Source organism: Artemia franciscana, chromosome 21 (genome assembly GCF_032884065.1).
Source record: "Artemia franciscana chromosome 21, ASM3288406v1, whole genome shotgun sequence".
Classification (NCBI taxonomy): Eukaryota; Metazoa; Arthropoda; class Branchiopoda; order Anostraca; family Artemiidae; genus Artemia; species Artemia franciscana.
The window spans coordinates 5,583,409-5,599,471 of NC_088883.1; the positions used below are offsets into that span (position 1 = coordinate 5,583,409).

The following is a 16,063-nucleotide window of genomic DNA, read 5'->3' on the forward strand; positions in this document are numbered from 1 at the left end:
AAGACTTCTCTGTCATAGGAAAACAACTTACTCTACTCAGGGGTGGAATGAGAACTGAGGGAAGTGTGGTGAAATACGAATTGAAGGCACTTGCTAAGGATTTTTTATCCACAACAGATCCATCAGCTTTCCTATAAAGAGATGGGGAAGATTGTTTGAGTTTCTTACGGGAGAGAGCTTCATTAATTACAGTCCAAACCTTGTGCAAATTCCCTTTACACTCATTAATTCGACGTGAAAAATACAGCTTTTTTGCTAAGCGAACTGAAGAAGTGAGCACATTTTTGTAATGTTTATACTTCAGAAGATCTTCCTGTGTCTTACTTTTACATGCAGCCTTGAACAAAGACGCCTTCATATGGGTTGCATTGATCAGACCTCTAGACATCCATGGGCATTTAGGTGTAAAATTCCTTGGCCTCTTTCTAAGAGGAAAATGCTTATCCAACAGAGTGCCCATACGACACAAAAATAATCTAGTTGCACAATCAGCATCATTAGCTTCAAGAACACTAGACCAATCATTACTCTGAAGACTATGTATTAAATTAGAAATTTCTCTATCTGTAAAAGTTCTAAAAGAAGACTTGCCTTTCTCATCCACAGTAATCTCTGTTTTAGGCACAGATAGTGATAGATAAATAGGGAAGTGATCAGAAAGATCAGTGAAAACAAGACCAGACGAGAACTTCAAATTAGGAGAAAGAGAAGTGAAAATATTATCTATTAAAGTGGCAGAAATTTCTTGAAGGGTCAACGCGTGAAGGAAAAAAAATTGAAGGAAGTAGCCCAAAAGAAGAAAATACATCAAAAAGATGGTCACATTCATCATTTGATCCAACATTTAACATATTACAATTAAAGTCTCCCGAAACACAAATCCGTTTTTTAGAGAAAGTCCCCACACCAGAAAGCTGATCAAGCAAATCACAGAACAGATGTGTTGGAAAAGGAGGGGGCTTATAAAACAAACAAACAGTATCACATGCAACCTGGCTTTTCAGATCAATAACAAGAGAATAAACTGTCCTACTATTAGACACCACCGATGTAAACAAGGATTCAAGATCAGATCTTCTACAAAATTCAATACTAGATTTTATGAACAAAGAAATACCCCCAGAACACTTTGTTACCATTCTAGGGACATGAATAGCAATATAACCATGTATGTCATAAGCTGTAAAATTATCACTGTCAGATAACCATGTTTCCGTCAAGCCTATGACATCAAAAGGGCAAGAATTATCAGACCACAGATACGATTTGAGAGTGTCCCACTTATCTCTTATCCCACGCACATTCAAACAAAAAACATTAAAGCAACTATTTGAAGAGAGTGAGGGCATAATATTATCACAATAATCACTGGTGGTGTGATAATTACAGCTAGAACTAACCATAGATTCAAGGAGAGGGTCAGAAGTGTGTGCCTCTTGTTTACCAGCACTACTTGGTTGATCAAATATAACTGAATTAAGAATAGAAGAATTCATAAGGAAAGAGAAATCACCCATATTTATCTCAGACATATAAAACCTTCACAAATGACACACTATCCATAGTACACTTGAAGGTAATGGAATCATAAACAAAGAAAAAGAAATATCAGTGGGATGGCAGATATTAACCAAAGAAAGGGGTCAAATAATGTGGCACCAATCAGGAAAAGATGAGCTGTGAGTGTTAAGGCATGACAAACAATGACAGAAATTAGGCTACATAAAGGCAATAGGATCTCAAACAAATATAAAGAGACATTAGTAGGATGGCTCATAATATTTGAAGAATAGGCTAAATTTACAATATGGGACCAGTAAAATTTATGTGAGCTGTAAGTGTGCTGACGTGACAAAAGTGTGATAGAAAATAGCATACACGAAGGTGATAGGAACACAAACAAATACAAATAAATATCAATGGTAAGACACACAATATTCAAAGTATAAGACCAAAATAGATTTGAGCAATCAAAATTATGTGATCTGCATGTGAACACACAGAACAAAGATATGGTAGAATTAAGGCAAAATAAATTTGTCAAAGTACTGGCCAAAAGTATAATGTGGAGCCAGTCAAGATTATAAGAGCTGCAATTATGCTGACATGACAAAAATATGATAGAAATTGGCCTACATGAAGGTGAGAGAGTCAAAAACAAAAATAAAAAAAATTCAGTAGGATGGCATATATTAATCATAATATTGGCCCAAAATATAATATGGGACCAGTCAAAACTCGATGAGCTGCAAGTGTGCAGACATAACAAGAACGTTCTAGAAGCCATGCAACATGATGGTGATAGGATCACAAACAAACATAATGAAAAATCAGTGGAAAGGCACATATTAATTAAAGGAGTGGCACAAAATATAATGTGTAACCAGTTAAAATTATGTGAGCTATAAGTATGCTGACATGACAAGAGTAAAACAGAAAGCAAACTACATGAAGGTGGTAGAATCACAAACAAACATAGAGCAATATTAGTGGGAAGGGACATATCATCCAAGGTATTGCCCCAAAGCATAATATAGCACAAGTCAGAATTATGTGAAGACAGTAAAGAGTGAAAAAGGAAAAATGTAAGAACATAAAATAAATTCATACAAAAACAATTCAACATATTATAACAAAGTGAACTAAAATCCATCACTTCAATTCTCTGCATTTGCAGCACACAAATCAATTTCATCCTGATCACTGAACTTAACTACTCTTCCAGACTGAGTTTTATACAGGATATCACCTTTACTGGACCAAACATTACGTAAACCAAGCTTTGACTTGGCATATGAAAGAAGCTGTAAGCGTGGTTTTGTAAGCATCTCAGAAAATAGTGTCCCAGATCCTTTCAAATCCTTCTTTTGTCTGAGAAGCAGTTGGCAAATTCGTAAATTACAAAATTCTACAACTATGGGTCTGGGTTTGGCAGATGGTTTGCCAATTCTTTTGGCTGATACAACATCAGACTGGGTAATTGGTATGCCAGGAAATTTCACAGCACATAGTGACATGAACTGACTTTCAGTGTTTTCAATGGGGGCATCTTCTTTCACCCCAAAGACAATAATTTGGTTGCTCAAAGCCTGCTGTTCAAAACGATCATTTAATCTTGCCAGGTTAGACTGGATAGGCTTGAAAGAGCTCTCAAGGTCTTTCATTGATGACCCTAGAGTAGTCAAAGAAGATTCAATTGAAGATATGCGTTTATTATAGCTTTCAAGGGTCTTATCAACTAGACTACTAAGATCTAGACTGAGGCCAGCATACACATCCTGCTTGATTGCATCCAGCTTATCTGAAGAAATAGTGGCATCATGTTGAATGAATGCCTGTTCCTCTTTCATTTTCGTCACAGCCTCATCTACCTGGGTAGAGATCTTGGCCAATATGAGGTCATCAAGTAACCCTTTCACTGAAGATTTAAGGCTGTCAGGATGCAGTGAATCTGCTAACATTTTGTGTTTAATTTTTATATTATTCATGTGGCTAGTCAGGATGAGTATTTGCTCTGAGACAGATTCTGATCCAGAGAATTGGAGTGAGCTGTCTGACCTAAGTTCACGGGGTGGCTTGATTTGACCTTTCATTACTTACTTAATGTGAACAACAAGACAGGTACAGAGTAAGCAGTAGTATATGGCAGGCTGGGTATAAGGCAGGATATGGTTCACAATCTAGCAGCAAATTTCAAATAACAAAGCAGGAGCAAATTAAAATTAGCATAGGTCTCACCTGATGAGTCCCCTCTTACACCCCAGGGGTAGGGGCTGCTAAGTATGCCTGCCTTTACCCACTGGTAGGCAGGCAGAACCAGTACTTCGGGCTGCTTAAAGCGTTGTTGGTAATGCCACCTTTTGTTTTGTTCATGTAAATATAACTTTCATTTATAATAGATTCCCATTTATACATGGATTGTTGTAGAGGAAAGGAACCCATGGTTTCATTATAAATATTTGCTTTGGTTTTGTTCTAAAGTTATTACCATCAGTGCTGGGAGTTTTATAACATGAGTTGTTCTTATTTATTTTATTGTTTACATATATTTTTTTTGTTGTGTTTTAGTTGTCATGGTTTTTTGTTTGTGATGTCCTAAAGGTTTTAAATTGGTGGCTGTATTTTTTTTTCTGTTGAGAAAGGCCCCTGGACATGGGCCAAAATATTTGGAGTATTTTTATTCTTTTAGTTAAAGTGTAGTTTTTTATTTTATTTTATTTTTGTTCACTGCTTTGTTGAAATTTAACCTGTTTTTTTTTCTTTGCTTAATTTTTTTGTAAATGGAAAAGCAGTGTGGTCTAAAAAATTATTTATATCTAAAATAAGAAAAATGGTGTCATCTTTGAGGGTCTGTAAAGGGCTTAAAATTGAATTTGCAAAAGAAAAAATATTATTTGGGTTAGACACCCAGTACTTTGCCAGTTATTCACTTAATCTACTTGAATTTTTTGGTAAAATTCTAGTTGATTGACTTCTTGCTATCTCAGAAAGGGGTTAGGTTAGGAAAATGAAACTTTCAGGGATATATCTACAGGCTAAAGTATGTCTTGGTAGGGTATTTTGAAGTACCAAACTCCACTCCTTCTCTCTCTAGAGGGCCCTGACCTTTGATGACCTTCAAAAATACCTGTGTTAGAAAAGTGTAATCTTGCAAAATAGATCTTCTGCTTAAATGAAGTACAATAAAATTGTTTTCAGCTTCACAACTTTGCTTAATCCCAATTTATAAGGTTTTAAAGATAAGCAAATACATTTCCTAATATTTTGAAAAAAAAAAACATTGATATAGCTCAGAATTCTACTCAAATAACAGGAATTGCATTTTCAGAACTAAAGGCAGAGAAAAGGCAACTGGTAACTGAAAATTAAGGTAAAATGTTGTTTTGTCAAAATTTCAATAGGTATAGATCTGTCATGTAGGCAAATTTCAGGGCCCTCTAGAGGGAGAAGGAGTGGAGGTGAGTACATTAAATACTTTACTGGGATATACTTTTCCTAACCTAACCTCTTTCTGAGAAAGCAAGAAGTCACTAAGCTAGAAACTTTACCCTAAATTGTTGAAAAGAGGGAGGGGGGTCTGAAACGCCAGTAAACCAAAAGTAGCACAGTAAATTTTATTAGCATAATAGAAACTTCTTGAATCTAATCATGTGAGAATATGCTCATTATAGGCTAGATTATGTTTGATTTCTGAAGCTTTCCAAGCAAAATTCAAAACCTATTTCCCAAAAAAAAACAGAATTTACTTACTTTTGTTATTACAACTTGAGTAAGGTAACTTGATCTTTCAACTGCTACAATTTGACTGAAACAAATTGTATGTGTGTAATTCTGAATTGAGGTAGGGTAAGACAACCAGTACTAGGATACTTCAATCACTCTGCCTATTCTGGGACAGAATCTTTGGTTGGATTGCAACATGTCCAATACTGGGATAAAAGACAACAGGTTTTTTGAAAGCAACCCAGAAAAATGTATGGATTGGGTGTCCAAGATTAAAGTCTTTTGTCCCAGTAGTCCATGGACATGTTGTAATCCAATCAAAGATTATGTCCCAGAATAGACAGAGTGATCAAAGTGTCCCAGTACTGGTTGTCTTACCCTATTATCTAAACTACAACCAAATGAAATGTATTCTTATCTGTTTTAAAGGTTAACTTGAGTAGGGTAACTTGTTTTTCAACTATCAGCTGCTACAATTCCACTGAAAAAAATTGTATTGTGCAATTCTGGTACTCATGTATTATCTAAGTACAACCAAAAGAAATGTATCTTTGTAAAACCATATCTAAATGTATCTTATCTTTGTTAAAAGTTTGGGTAAAATTCTAGTTAATTGACTTCTTGCTATCTCAGAAAGGGTTTAGATTAGGAAAATGAAACTTTCAGGGATGAATCTACAGACTAAAGTATGTCCTGGGAAGGTATTTTGAAGCAACTACCTCTACTCCTTCTCCCTCTAGTGGGACCCTGACCTTTGATGACCTTTAAAAATATGTGTGTTATAAAAGTGAAACCTTGGAAAATAGATCTTCTGTTTAATTGAAGTACAACAAAATTGTTTTCAGCTTCATAACTTTGCTCAATTCTATTTTATAAGGTTTTAAAGATATGCAAATACATTTTCAAAATTTTGAAAAAAAAAACATTGATATGGGTCAAAATTCTACTCAAATAACAGGAATTGCATTTCTAGAACAAAAGGCAGAGAAAAAGCAACTAGTAACTGAAATTTGAGGTAAAATGTTGTTTTGTCAAAATTTCAATAGGTATAGACCTGTCATGTAGGCAAATTTCAGGGCCCTCTAGAGGGAGAAGGAGTGGAGGTGGGTACTTTAAAATACATTCCTGGGACATGCTTTAGCCTGTAGACCCATCCCTGAAAGTTTCATTTTCCTAACCTAAACCCTTTCTGAGATAGCAAGAAGTCAATTAACTAGAATTTTACCAAAGTTTAAAATCCAGAAAAATAGGGTGGATAGAATGATCAACTTTCCTACTGTGTGTCAGTACAGGGGTTCCCAACTCACAAGGAGCATACACTAAGCACTTTCAAACAATAGGCTACTGGCCCAGTTTGCTTTATGGCAGGTTTTGAGGGAAAGAAAGGCAATTGATTGGAGACTTGGGGATCAATGGGTAAAATTGATTGTAAGGCAGAGATCAGATCTGAAAAGCAGGACTTTACCATTCAATTCTTAATTGATTACCAACATTTAAAAATATTGCACACATCCCCAACTGAGACTAGATAAAGGCCTAGATTCTATACAAAGTTTTCTATTTTCATATTTTTAAAAGGCAGCAAAAAAACAACTGGTATTTAAAAATTAAGGTAAAATGTTGTTTTGTCAAAATTTCAATAGGTATAAACCTGTCATGTAGGCAAATTTCAGGGCTCTCTAGAGGGAGAAAGAGTGGAGGTGGGTACTTTAAAATACATTCCCAGTATATACTTTAGCCTGTAGACCCATCCCTGAAAGTTTTATTTTACTAACCTAACCTCTTTCTGATATAGCAAGAAGTCTCTCAACTAGAATTTTACTAATTTTTCTATTATATCACCAAGAAATTTGATATTTTCAGTTAGAATTAGCTAGCCTAGTCTATATTGAGAAAGAGCATAATAAAGCCATTGAGTGCACTTAATTCATAGATCATTCAGGCTATTTGAACTGCTCAATATTTAACTTAAATTTTACCTAGCAGCTTATTTGTTGAAAATATTACTTAAATATCAGACAAACCTGGCATAAAATAATTTAGCACACTCACTTACCCTACTTGTATCCACTCAGGAAAAGAATATATTAGACTTCTTCTAAAAAAGTAAGATGTGAAAGATTAGGCTCTAAAATACAATGATTTGGCATTATAGGCCGAATTACAAATGATGATCGCTACGTGGATCAAACAGTTCGTGGTAACGAACTGTAGTAAGGAGCGACCCGGCTCAATAGTAACCAAAACTCTAAAAAATTGAATTTTGATATCAATAGCTACATCAAAAGAATCGCATTTTAATGCTGATTTTAAATATATAAGTTTCATCAAGTTTAGTCTTACCCATCAAAAGTTACGAGCCTGAGAAAATTTGCCTTATTTAAGAAAATAGGGAAAAACACCCCCTAAAAGTCGTAGGATCTTAACGAAAATGACACCATCAGATTCAGCGTATCAGAGAACTCTACAATTGAAGTTTCAAGCTCCTATCTACAAAAATGTGGAATTTTGTATTTTTTGCCAGAAGACAAATCACGGGTGCGTGTTTATTTGTTTGTTTTTTTTTTTTTTTTTTTTGTTTTTTTTTTTTCCCAGGGGTCATCGTATCGACCAAGTGGTCCTAGAATGTCGCAAGAGGGCTCATTCTAAAGGAAATGAAAAGTTCTAGTGCCCTTTTTAGTTGACCAAAAAAATTGGAGGGCATCTAGGCCCCCTCCCACGCTCATTTTTTTCCCAAAGTCAACGGATTAAAATTTGGAGATAGCCATTTTGTTCGGCATAGTCGAAAACCATAATAACTATGTCTTTGGGGATGACTTACTCCCCCACAATCCCTGGGGGAGGGGCTGCAAGTTACAAACTTTGACCTGTGTTTACATATAGTAATGGTTATTGGGAAGTGTACAGACGTTTTCAGGGGGATTGTATTTTGTTTGGGGGTGGGGCTGAGGAGAGGGGGCTATGTTGGAGGATCTTTCCTTGGAGGAATCTGTTATGGGGGAAGAAAAATTCAATGAAAAGGGCGCAGGGTTCTCTAGCATTACTATAAGAAAACAATGAAAAATAAACATGAAAACGTTTTTTTTCAAATGAAAGGAAGAAGTAGCATTGAAACTTAAAACGAACAGAGATAATTACGCATATGAGGGGTTCTAAAAATACTTTAGCATAAAGACCGAGGTATTTAGGAGGAGATAAATACCTTGCTCTTTATGCTAAAGTATTTTTAGTAATTTCAACTATTTATTCTACGGCCTTTCTGATTCAGGGGTCATTCTTAAAGAATTGGGACAAAACTTACGATTTAGTGTAAAGAGCGAGGTATTAACGAGGGTACAAACCCCCTCGTATACATAATAAAAATATAAGGTTATGAAAGTTTGTTACGTAAGTTAATTTTTAGGTTACGTGTATTTTTTACTAATAAAAACGTTCATTAAAAATTAAAAGTTCTAGTTGCCTTTTTAAGTAACTGAAAAATTGGAGGGCAACTAGGCCTCCTTCTCCACCCCTTATTTCTCAAAATCGTCTGTTCAAAACTAAGAGAAAGCCATTTAGCCAAAAAAAGAATTAATATACAAGTTTAATTTTAATAATTTATGTGCAGAGAGCCAAAACCAAACATGCATTAATTCAAAAACGTTCAGAAATTAAATAAAAAAAAAACTAATTTTTTTTAGCTGAAAGTAAGGAGCGTCTTTAAAACTTAAAACGAACAGAAATTACTCCGTATATGAAATGGGTTGTCCCCTCCGGAATCCCTCGGTCTTTACGCTGAAGTTTGACTCTTTGCCACAATTCTACTTTTTAAAACAATTAAAAGCTTTAGCGTAAAGAGCGAGGGATTGCGGAGGGGATAACCCATTTCATATACGGAGTAATTTCTGTTCGTTTTAAGTTTTAATGTCGCTCCTTACTTTCAGCTAAAAAAAAATAGTTTTTTTTTTATTTAATAGCATTATAGGAAGAAATATTTTCAAGTTCTTAGATTAGAATTTTTACATCCCAATGCACTTGATATAAGATTTCATTTTATTGCTTTAAATTCTTAGGTCAGTTTTACCATGTAGCAGCAAATTATCATTTAGTTTATTTAGAATGATTTTGTTTTTTTCTGTACAAAGCCTTCAGAGAAATAAATTAGAAGACCTTCGTGAACGTTTTGAAAGAAACAGCCTGTCAAAGTTTTAACTATGATCTGCTCATGTTTTTCAAATTCATGTTGTTGTTTTCAACAGTTTAGTGAAAACTTATATTACCTTAACTGTTATTAGCTGCGGAAACCGTAGAAGTAGTATCGAAGTTTACACGTGATGTCTTTTGGCTAGTTCAAAGTCTGCCACAACTTACCCTGAAAGTTCAACTTGATAATGTAAGTCGTTACTGTGATATCGCTTTGTCACCCTTTTGACTTTCTACATGATCATAGTTCGCTTTTATTTAATCCAATATCTTCAAAAATGTTCCTTAAAATTTCACCTTAATACCACACAAAACTGTTCCTGAGATATTGCTGATATTCCCTTTTAACAACCTACCTACAGAAGAATTTTTGTGATTCAGTTTACTTTCCCCCCTAAAAATTCTTTGCAAATTTAACCTTCATACCCCTAGATACAAATGTAATAGTAGTCACATCAGTAGTAATAGTACTCAACTTGATCGAATTAGACATTGCTATGAAAATGTCGATAGACCCTTTTGATAACCTTTATATTCGTATATTTCTTGAAATTTTCATCTTAATTCTCTTAGCCTTACAAGTAGTTGCAAAGGAACTAGTAATTGGAGCTATAGTAACAGTAGAACTAGTAAATGTAGGAGTGGTGGTAGTATTAGTAGTAGTGTGCACATATTGCCTTTTTGGTCAATAGATCTTCCCCTTTAAGAATTCTCCGGGTGTTCTAAAATAATATACAAATTAATTATTAAGATACGCTATTTTGACAATCCAAGTTCACATAGTGTCTTTTGTTAGTTCCAATTTTCTATCGATATTATATCAAATTTTATCTTCATAGATTTAGCCTTAATAGTACTATTATCACCATATTTAAGGTGGTAGCTGGAGAAGTAGCCGCATTGTTGGTGTTTTATTATTATCAGTTGTAGTAACAGTACTAGCAACATCCTTAATACTGATAGTAGTATGTACATGTTGCCTTTTGGTCAGTTGAACATCCCTTTCATGATGCCCCCAGAGTTTGACCCTGACATAGTAAGCCATTCCAAAATATTGATGATGGGCACTTTTGACCCCCTTTTAATCTTAATACTCTATGCCTTTCAAGTTGCTGCAATTGAATTAGTAGTTGGAGTAGTTAAATAGCAGTAGTAGCAGTGGCATGCATATATTACCTTTTACCCAATTGATCTCCCCCTTTTAGTGCTCTCTGAAAGCTCCAACTTAATACCCAAATCCAATCTTGAGGGATGCCCTTTTGACAATCTGCATGCACGTAGTGTTTTGATTTAGTTAAATTGCCCCTCAATATTCAGTCAAATTTTCACCTTCATACGAGTAGCCTCAATGGTACTAGTATCATATTTGCAGTGATAGTCGTTCGATATTATTATTATATAGTCGTAGGATATTATATACAAAGTGGCAGTAATAGTGTATTATCATTATTAGTAATAACAGCAGTAGCAGCAGTATTAATAACAGAAGTAACAGGTACATTTTTCCTTTTGGTCAACTGAATATCCTGCTCATTATACTTCTGAAGTTTCCTCTTGACATGCTAAACCGTTCTACAAATGTTGTTGATACTCCTGCATCAGCGATCTGTATGCGACTAGTATGTTTTGATTTAGTTCATACTTTCCCCTCAACGTTTCCTCACATGTTTATTTCAATATCCTCAGCCTTAGTAGTACTTGCTACAGAAGAACTAACTTTAGTGACAGTAGTGGTAGTAGTAGTTGTGCTAGCAGTAAAAGCAGTGATAGTTGTAGTAGTAGAGTGCAAATACTAAACTTTTGGTCAATTGATCATCACGCTTATCATTTCCTTAAAGTTCCAAACTAATATACTCAGTCATTCCTGATTTAAGCCCTTTAGACAAACCATATGCACATAACATGTTTTGATTTAGTTCAAAAGAACCACCTTGATACCCTTTGTATTTTGGGAACTTCAATTGCCTAACTTACAACCCTTTCCCTGAGGCCTTGTAGAAGGAGGGGTTTGACATCCCCAAACGCACAAATTACAGAACCTTTCAATAATGCTGAAAAAATAGATGTCTCAAAACTTTGTTTTATGAAATAATGAATGTTAGGGGGGTGAAGATGGTTGCTCTCAAATCACATTTGACTCCAAAAAGGGCACAATAGCTTCCGATTTCAAATAAAATGAGTCCTAACTGAAGTTCATACGACCACCAATTCACAAAAGCCTTATATTAGCTTTATATTGAAACTAAGAAATTCTTAGTCTTCTCGCCAGGGTAAAGGGCCGGTTTGATAAGAGAACCCGTGGTCGGTTATATAATGCGTTTTTTGCACCGCATGTGTTGTTTTGACACCTATTTGGAAATTTTTCTCTGGGTTTCATAAAAAGTAAATCCGATCGCTGTTCTTTAGGCTCTGTATGTATTTCTTAGCATTCCCTTTAAGACTCGTTGTAGTTACATTTACGACATAATAGTTACGACGGTAGGGTGCTTTTGAGATTGGTCAAAAAATGAAAGAACTGTCACGTAGATTTGCTGACCACTGCGACAGAAAAACCGAATTTCCACTGACTTGCCTTCTACCAAATGCCTAGCGTCGCTAGTTATGATATCTTATAATGTTTGATCCATGTATTAGAGCATGAAGAGAACAGGAGTGAGTGAAAAGAGCCGTATAGGTACCGGCCGGCCTATAGACCTTAAACTGCTGGGGACAGGCAGCTCAAGTACCTGCACTTCCCACAACATATAATTAGATTTAAGTAATTTCATAAGAAGAACCCATTATTAGCTGGTTGCAGGATATTTTACTTTTAGCTGAAGATATTTTTGTGGAGTCAATGAGGTGAATGGACTAATTAGGTAGTCACACGAACTCTTGAACACAATTTTGGAACTGGAACTAGATGCTGAAAAATGTTTGAAAGTTGAAGTTGTCAAGAATTGTGTGTATTTTTTTTTGTCAGTGACTTTTTGTTTTTCTTTTCATCTTCTTATACCCCTCTTTAGTGCATTTTTTTGTGTACAGAAGCTAACAATAAAATATTATTATTATTATATTCCCCCAGGGCATAACTTACAGCCCTTGTCTAAGGAATCTGGGGGTTGTGTCAACCCCAGAGGCACTGTTATATATCTTTGGACTATTTTGAACAAAATGGCTACCTCACAATTTCTATCAGATGCGTTTGATGAAAAGAAGGGAAGTTGGGAGGGGGGCTAATTGCCCTCCATCACATTTTAATCTCAAAAGAGAACTAGAATTTCCAATTTTCAACCAAAAGAGGCGTATCTAAAGTTTATACAACTATCCCTTCCTTGAAAACTTTAAATGGCCCAGGGGCATAACTGATGGCCCTTGCCTCAAGGCTCTGGTGGTTTGTATCAGCCCCAAAAACCTTGTTATATGATCTTTGGACTATTTTGAATAAAATGACAATTCCAAAATTTATATTGGATGCATTTCGGCAAAACACGACATGTGGGGGGGGGGTGTTATCCTTAAAGACATAATGTTCGGACCCTTCAACTATGCTGAACAAAATTGCTATCTGAAAATTTTGAATGGATATGTATAGGGAAACGATGGGAGTGGTGGTCTGGGAGCTGTTTGCTCTCAAATCAATTTTGACTCTTGAAAAGGGACCTATAACTTCCAATTTGAAATAAAAAGAGCCACATCTGAAGTTTAGACGACTACCCAATCCATGAAAACCTTACATGCCCCCAGGGTGTAACTTACATCCCTTGACCCAGGGTTCTGGGGGGCTGTGTCAACCCTGGAGTAATTGTTATATATTATTTGGACTATTTTGAACAAAACAGATACTCCCGATTTCAATCAGATACGTTTGTTGAAAAGAGGGTTATTCGAGGGGTGAGGGTGGGTAGTTGCCCTTAATCACTTTTGACGTTAAAAAAGAAGTAGAACTTTCAATTTTCAACCAAATGAGCCTACTCTAAGGTTATACAATCATCCTTATATAAAAACTTTAAATACTCCGGCACATAATTTACAACCATTGTCGCCAGGCTCTGGGGATTCGTTTCAACCCCAAAAGCTTTGTTATATGATCTTAGGGCTATTTTGAATAAAATAATTATTTCAAAATTTTTATTGGATACATTTCAAAATTTTACCAATCCAATGGGCCCCCTCCAAAGTTTATAGGACCACCCTTTCTATAAGAGCCTTATATGCTTTTTGAGGATCGGAGCTCTTCAACAACTGGAATTACGACTTTTCGAGGAACGATTAGGCGACCAGAAACGGGTTTTGCCAGGTATCTAGGTGTCCTTCTGGACGAAAACCTATCCTTTTTACACCACATCCAGGCTGTGGAAATGAAGCTCTCCCGCGATCTTAGCATTATCAGGAAGCTGAAGCACATATCTCCACAAAAAACAATTCGTCTACTTTAAAACGAACTTCTTAAACCTCATTTCCAATATTGTGCGACAATGTGGCAGTCAACGTTCAAATCACACCTGAAGGGACTTGATTCAATCCACAGACGTGCACTGAAAATGTTTGTAAGCATGAATGACTCTCTCTCTCTATCTTGGTTCACTCTACCATCTGTCATGCTCAGTTTATGTCTTTAGGTTATTCTCTGTGTCACTTCCATATCCTTTCCGCAATCTCTTTAGGTTGACATTCTAAACATCCGATATGCTTTCGACATTCGGGTGAGACGAAGACCAACAGTGCACTCGGATTTTTCCCCGGATGTAACTCGCGCTATAAAGTGGAACATGCTTCCGCAAGAGCTGAGATGCTTAAGCTAACTTGGGTCCTTCAAAAAAAATTTAAAGAAGTAATAATTGAAAGGTCAAATAATAAGAAGTTAATTTGGATTAAAATAAATTTAGCATTTAAGATTGTTTTTATATTTTTGTAGTTAATTAGGTGAGGTGATTGTGCTTCCAGGGAGTGAGGGAGGAACCCGATAGTAAGAGTAATAATAAGTAATTGTGGAGGAGGCATGGGGCTTTGTTGAGAATGAAGTGAGAGCCGTCCTGCATGATAGTGATAAATATTTATACTTACGGGTATCCACGTCAATTTTGTGACAGAGCACCGTCTTTTGTGTTATTTTACTTCGTTTCCTTTTCTTTTTTGAAATAAACCCGACTGAACTTGAACTTGATACTTAAGAATTTTTGTTAGGACGGCAGAAAAACAGTTAAGATGAAGAAATTGATGAATAATTTCACCAGTATTTCAACAATAATCATTATTTTTAAACTAGTTTTCAAAATGTATTAAAAAGTAAAAAAAAATTTCTCTCGAGAATCTATGAATACAACACAAGGGGCGCGAAATGGATTCAACTACATAACATAAACATCAAACTGATTTAGATTATAAATACATAAAGAAAAACGGCAGTGAGTTGAGGAAAGCGAGTAAAAAAATCAAGTGAAGCCCAGTCCTTTTTGCGCCTCTCATTTTCACCAGCAGCTAGTTTAAACATATAGTTCTGGGGGAGCGATAAACATGAAAATCTCTATGTCTTCGGCATAGATATTCGTTTCCAATAGATTAGTAAAGGTTACAAAAGTACTTAAACGTTCAATCTCAACGATATTATAATAAAATGGAAATCCAACAAACTCCAAAGGTGCAGTATTCCTCTCCCCCCGTTTCTAAGAAGATGTATCCGTGAAAAAATGAGTGAAAAGTTGGGAGTGAAGTGAGAGCCGTTCTGCATGATAATGATAAGTAATTGTATTTACGGGTCTCAATGTCAATTTTGCAACAGAGCAGTGTCTTTTGTGTTATTTTACTTCGTTTCCTTTTCTTTTTTAAAATAAACCCCACTGAACTTTACACTGAATTTTTGTTAGGACGGCAGAAAAACAGCTAAGATGAAGAAATTGGTGAATACTTTCCACGAAAAACAGCATTGCCGGTAGTAGCATTCTACCCTAATTTCGTCTTTTGCACTAGTTTACCAAAGAAAATACTAGACAGACTACGCAAAGCCATGAAGACGATCAATGCTTTAATTTTATTGCAAATCAAATATCTTGACATTTTTACTTCAATGAACAATGACACACAAGTATAAATTATTTCTCTTTTATGTGAAAATAGCAAAATTGGTCCCACTCAGTGAGAGAAAAACAAAGAGGAAAAAAAAAAGAAAAATTATCAACGTGCACAGAAGCCTGACAACTGAATTTTTTAACCAATAGTTCAGTTTTTGGCCTGAATTTTGAAATTTGGACTAAATTTTGAAAGAGAGAAACTTCAACGATTGATAAAAAGAAAGAGTACATTTCACTTGATGAGAATCAACTTCATATTCTCAAGCACAGGGGCTTTAACTCACAAAAATGCAGGCGAAAATACATTTTTACAAATCTGGACGGGGGGGGGGGGAAGCTCAGGAGGATATTTCAGCCAATAGTTCCTAGATTTTTTGAAAGAATAAAGACTTCAATGATCGAAAAAACTAAGAATAAACTTTTAAAAGAACGAAAGCTTAAATATTATAGCCTAAAAAGTACTTTTGACAGATTTTAAATCTCTCCAGAAACGGTGTCTTACCCTCCCTCTGCTAAAAGTTGGGCGCTTTGCACCAGGAGATATACCTTGAAACAGGAATTGGAAACTGGCAATTTGGGAAATGGGAAATGCTGAGCCCTCCACAATA

General features: G+C 35.4%; 2 protein-coding genes across 7 annotated transcripts in view; both read right to left on the reverse strand.

Annotated features, from left to right (window-relative positions):
- Positions 1-7,378, reverse strand: part of LOC136040849 (mothers against decapentaplegic homolog 4-like) — a 90,640-nt gene extending 83,262 nt beyond the window's left edge. For 2 of the 6 annotated variants that reach the window (XM_065725217.1, XM_065725215.1), the window contains exon 1: positions 7,248-7,269. In XM_065725217.1, coding sequence (XP_065581289.1) covers positions 7,248-7,254 — 7 coding nt within the window. In that variant the 5' untranslated portion in view covers positions 7,255-7,269. The other 4 variants (XM_065725219.1, XM_065725218.1, XM_065725221.1 and 1 more) reach the window with 4 other exon arrangements.
- Positions 7,379-15,396: 8,018 nt separating this feature from the next.
- LOC136041024 (rho guanine nucleotide exchange factor 3-like) overlaps positions 15,397-16,063 on the reverse strand; it is a gene marked incomplete in the record, with an annotated part of 42,331 nt that continues 41,664 nt past the window's right edge. Inside the window, 1 exon segment of the mRNA XM_065725540.1 lies at positions 15,397-16,063.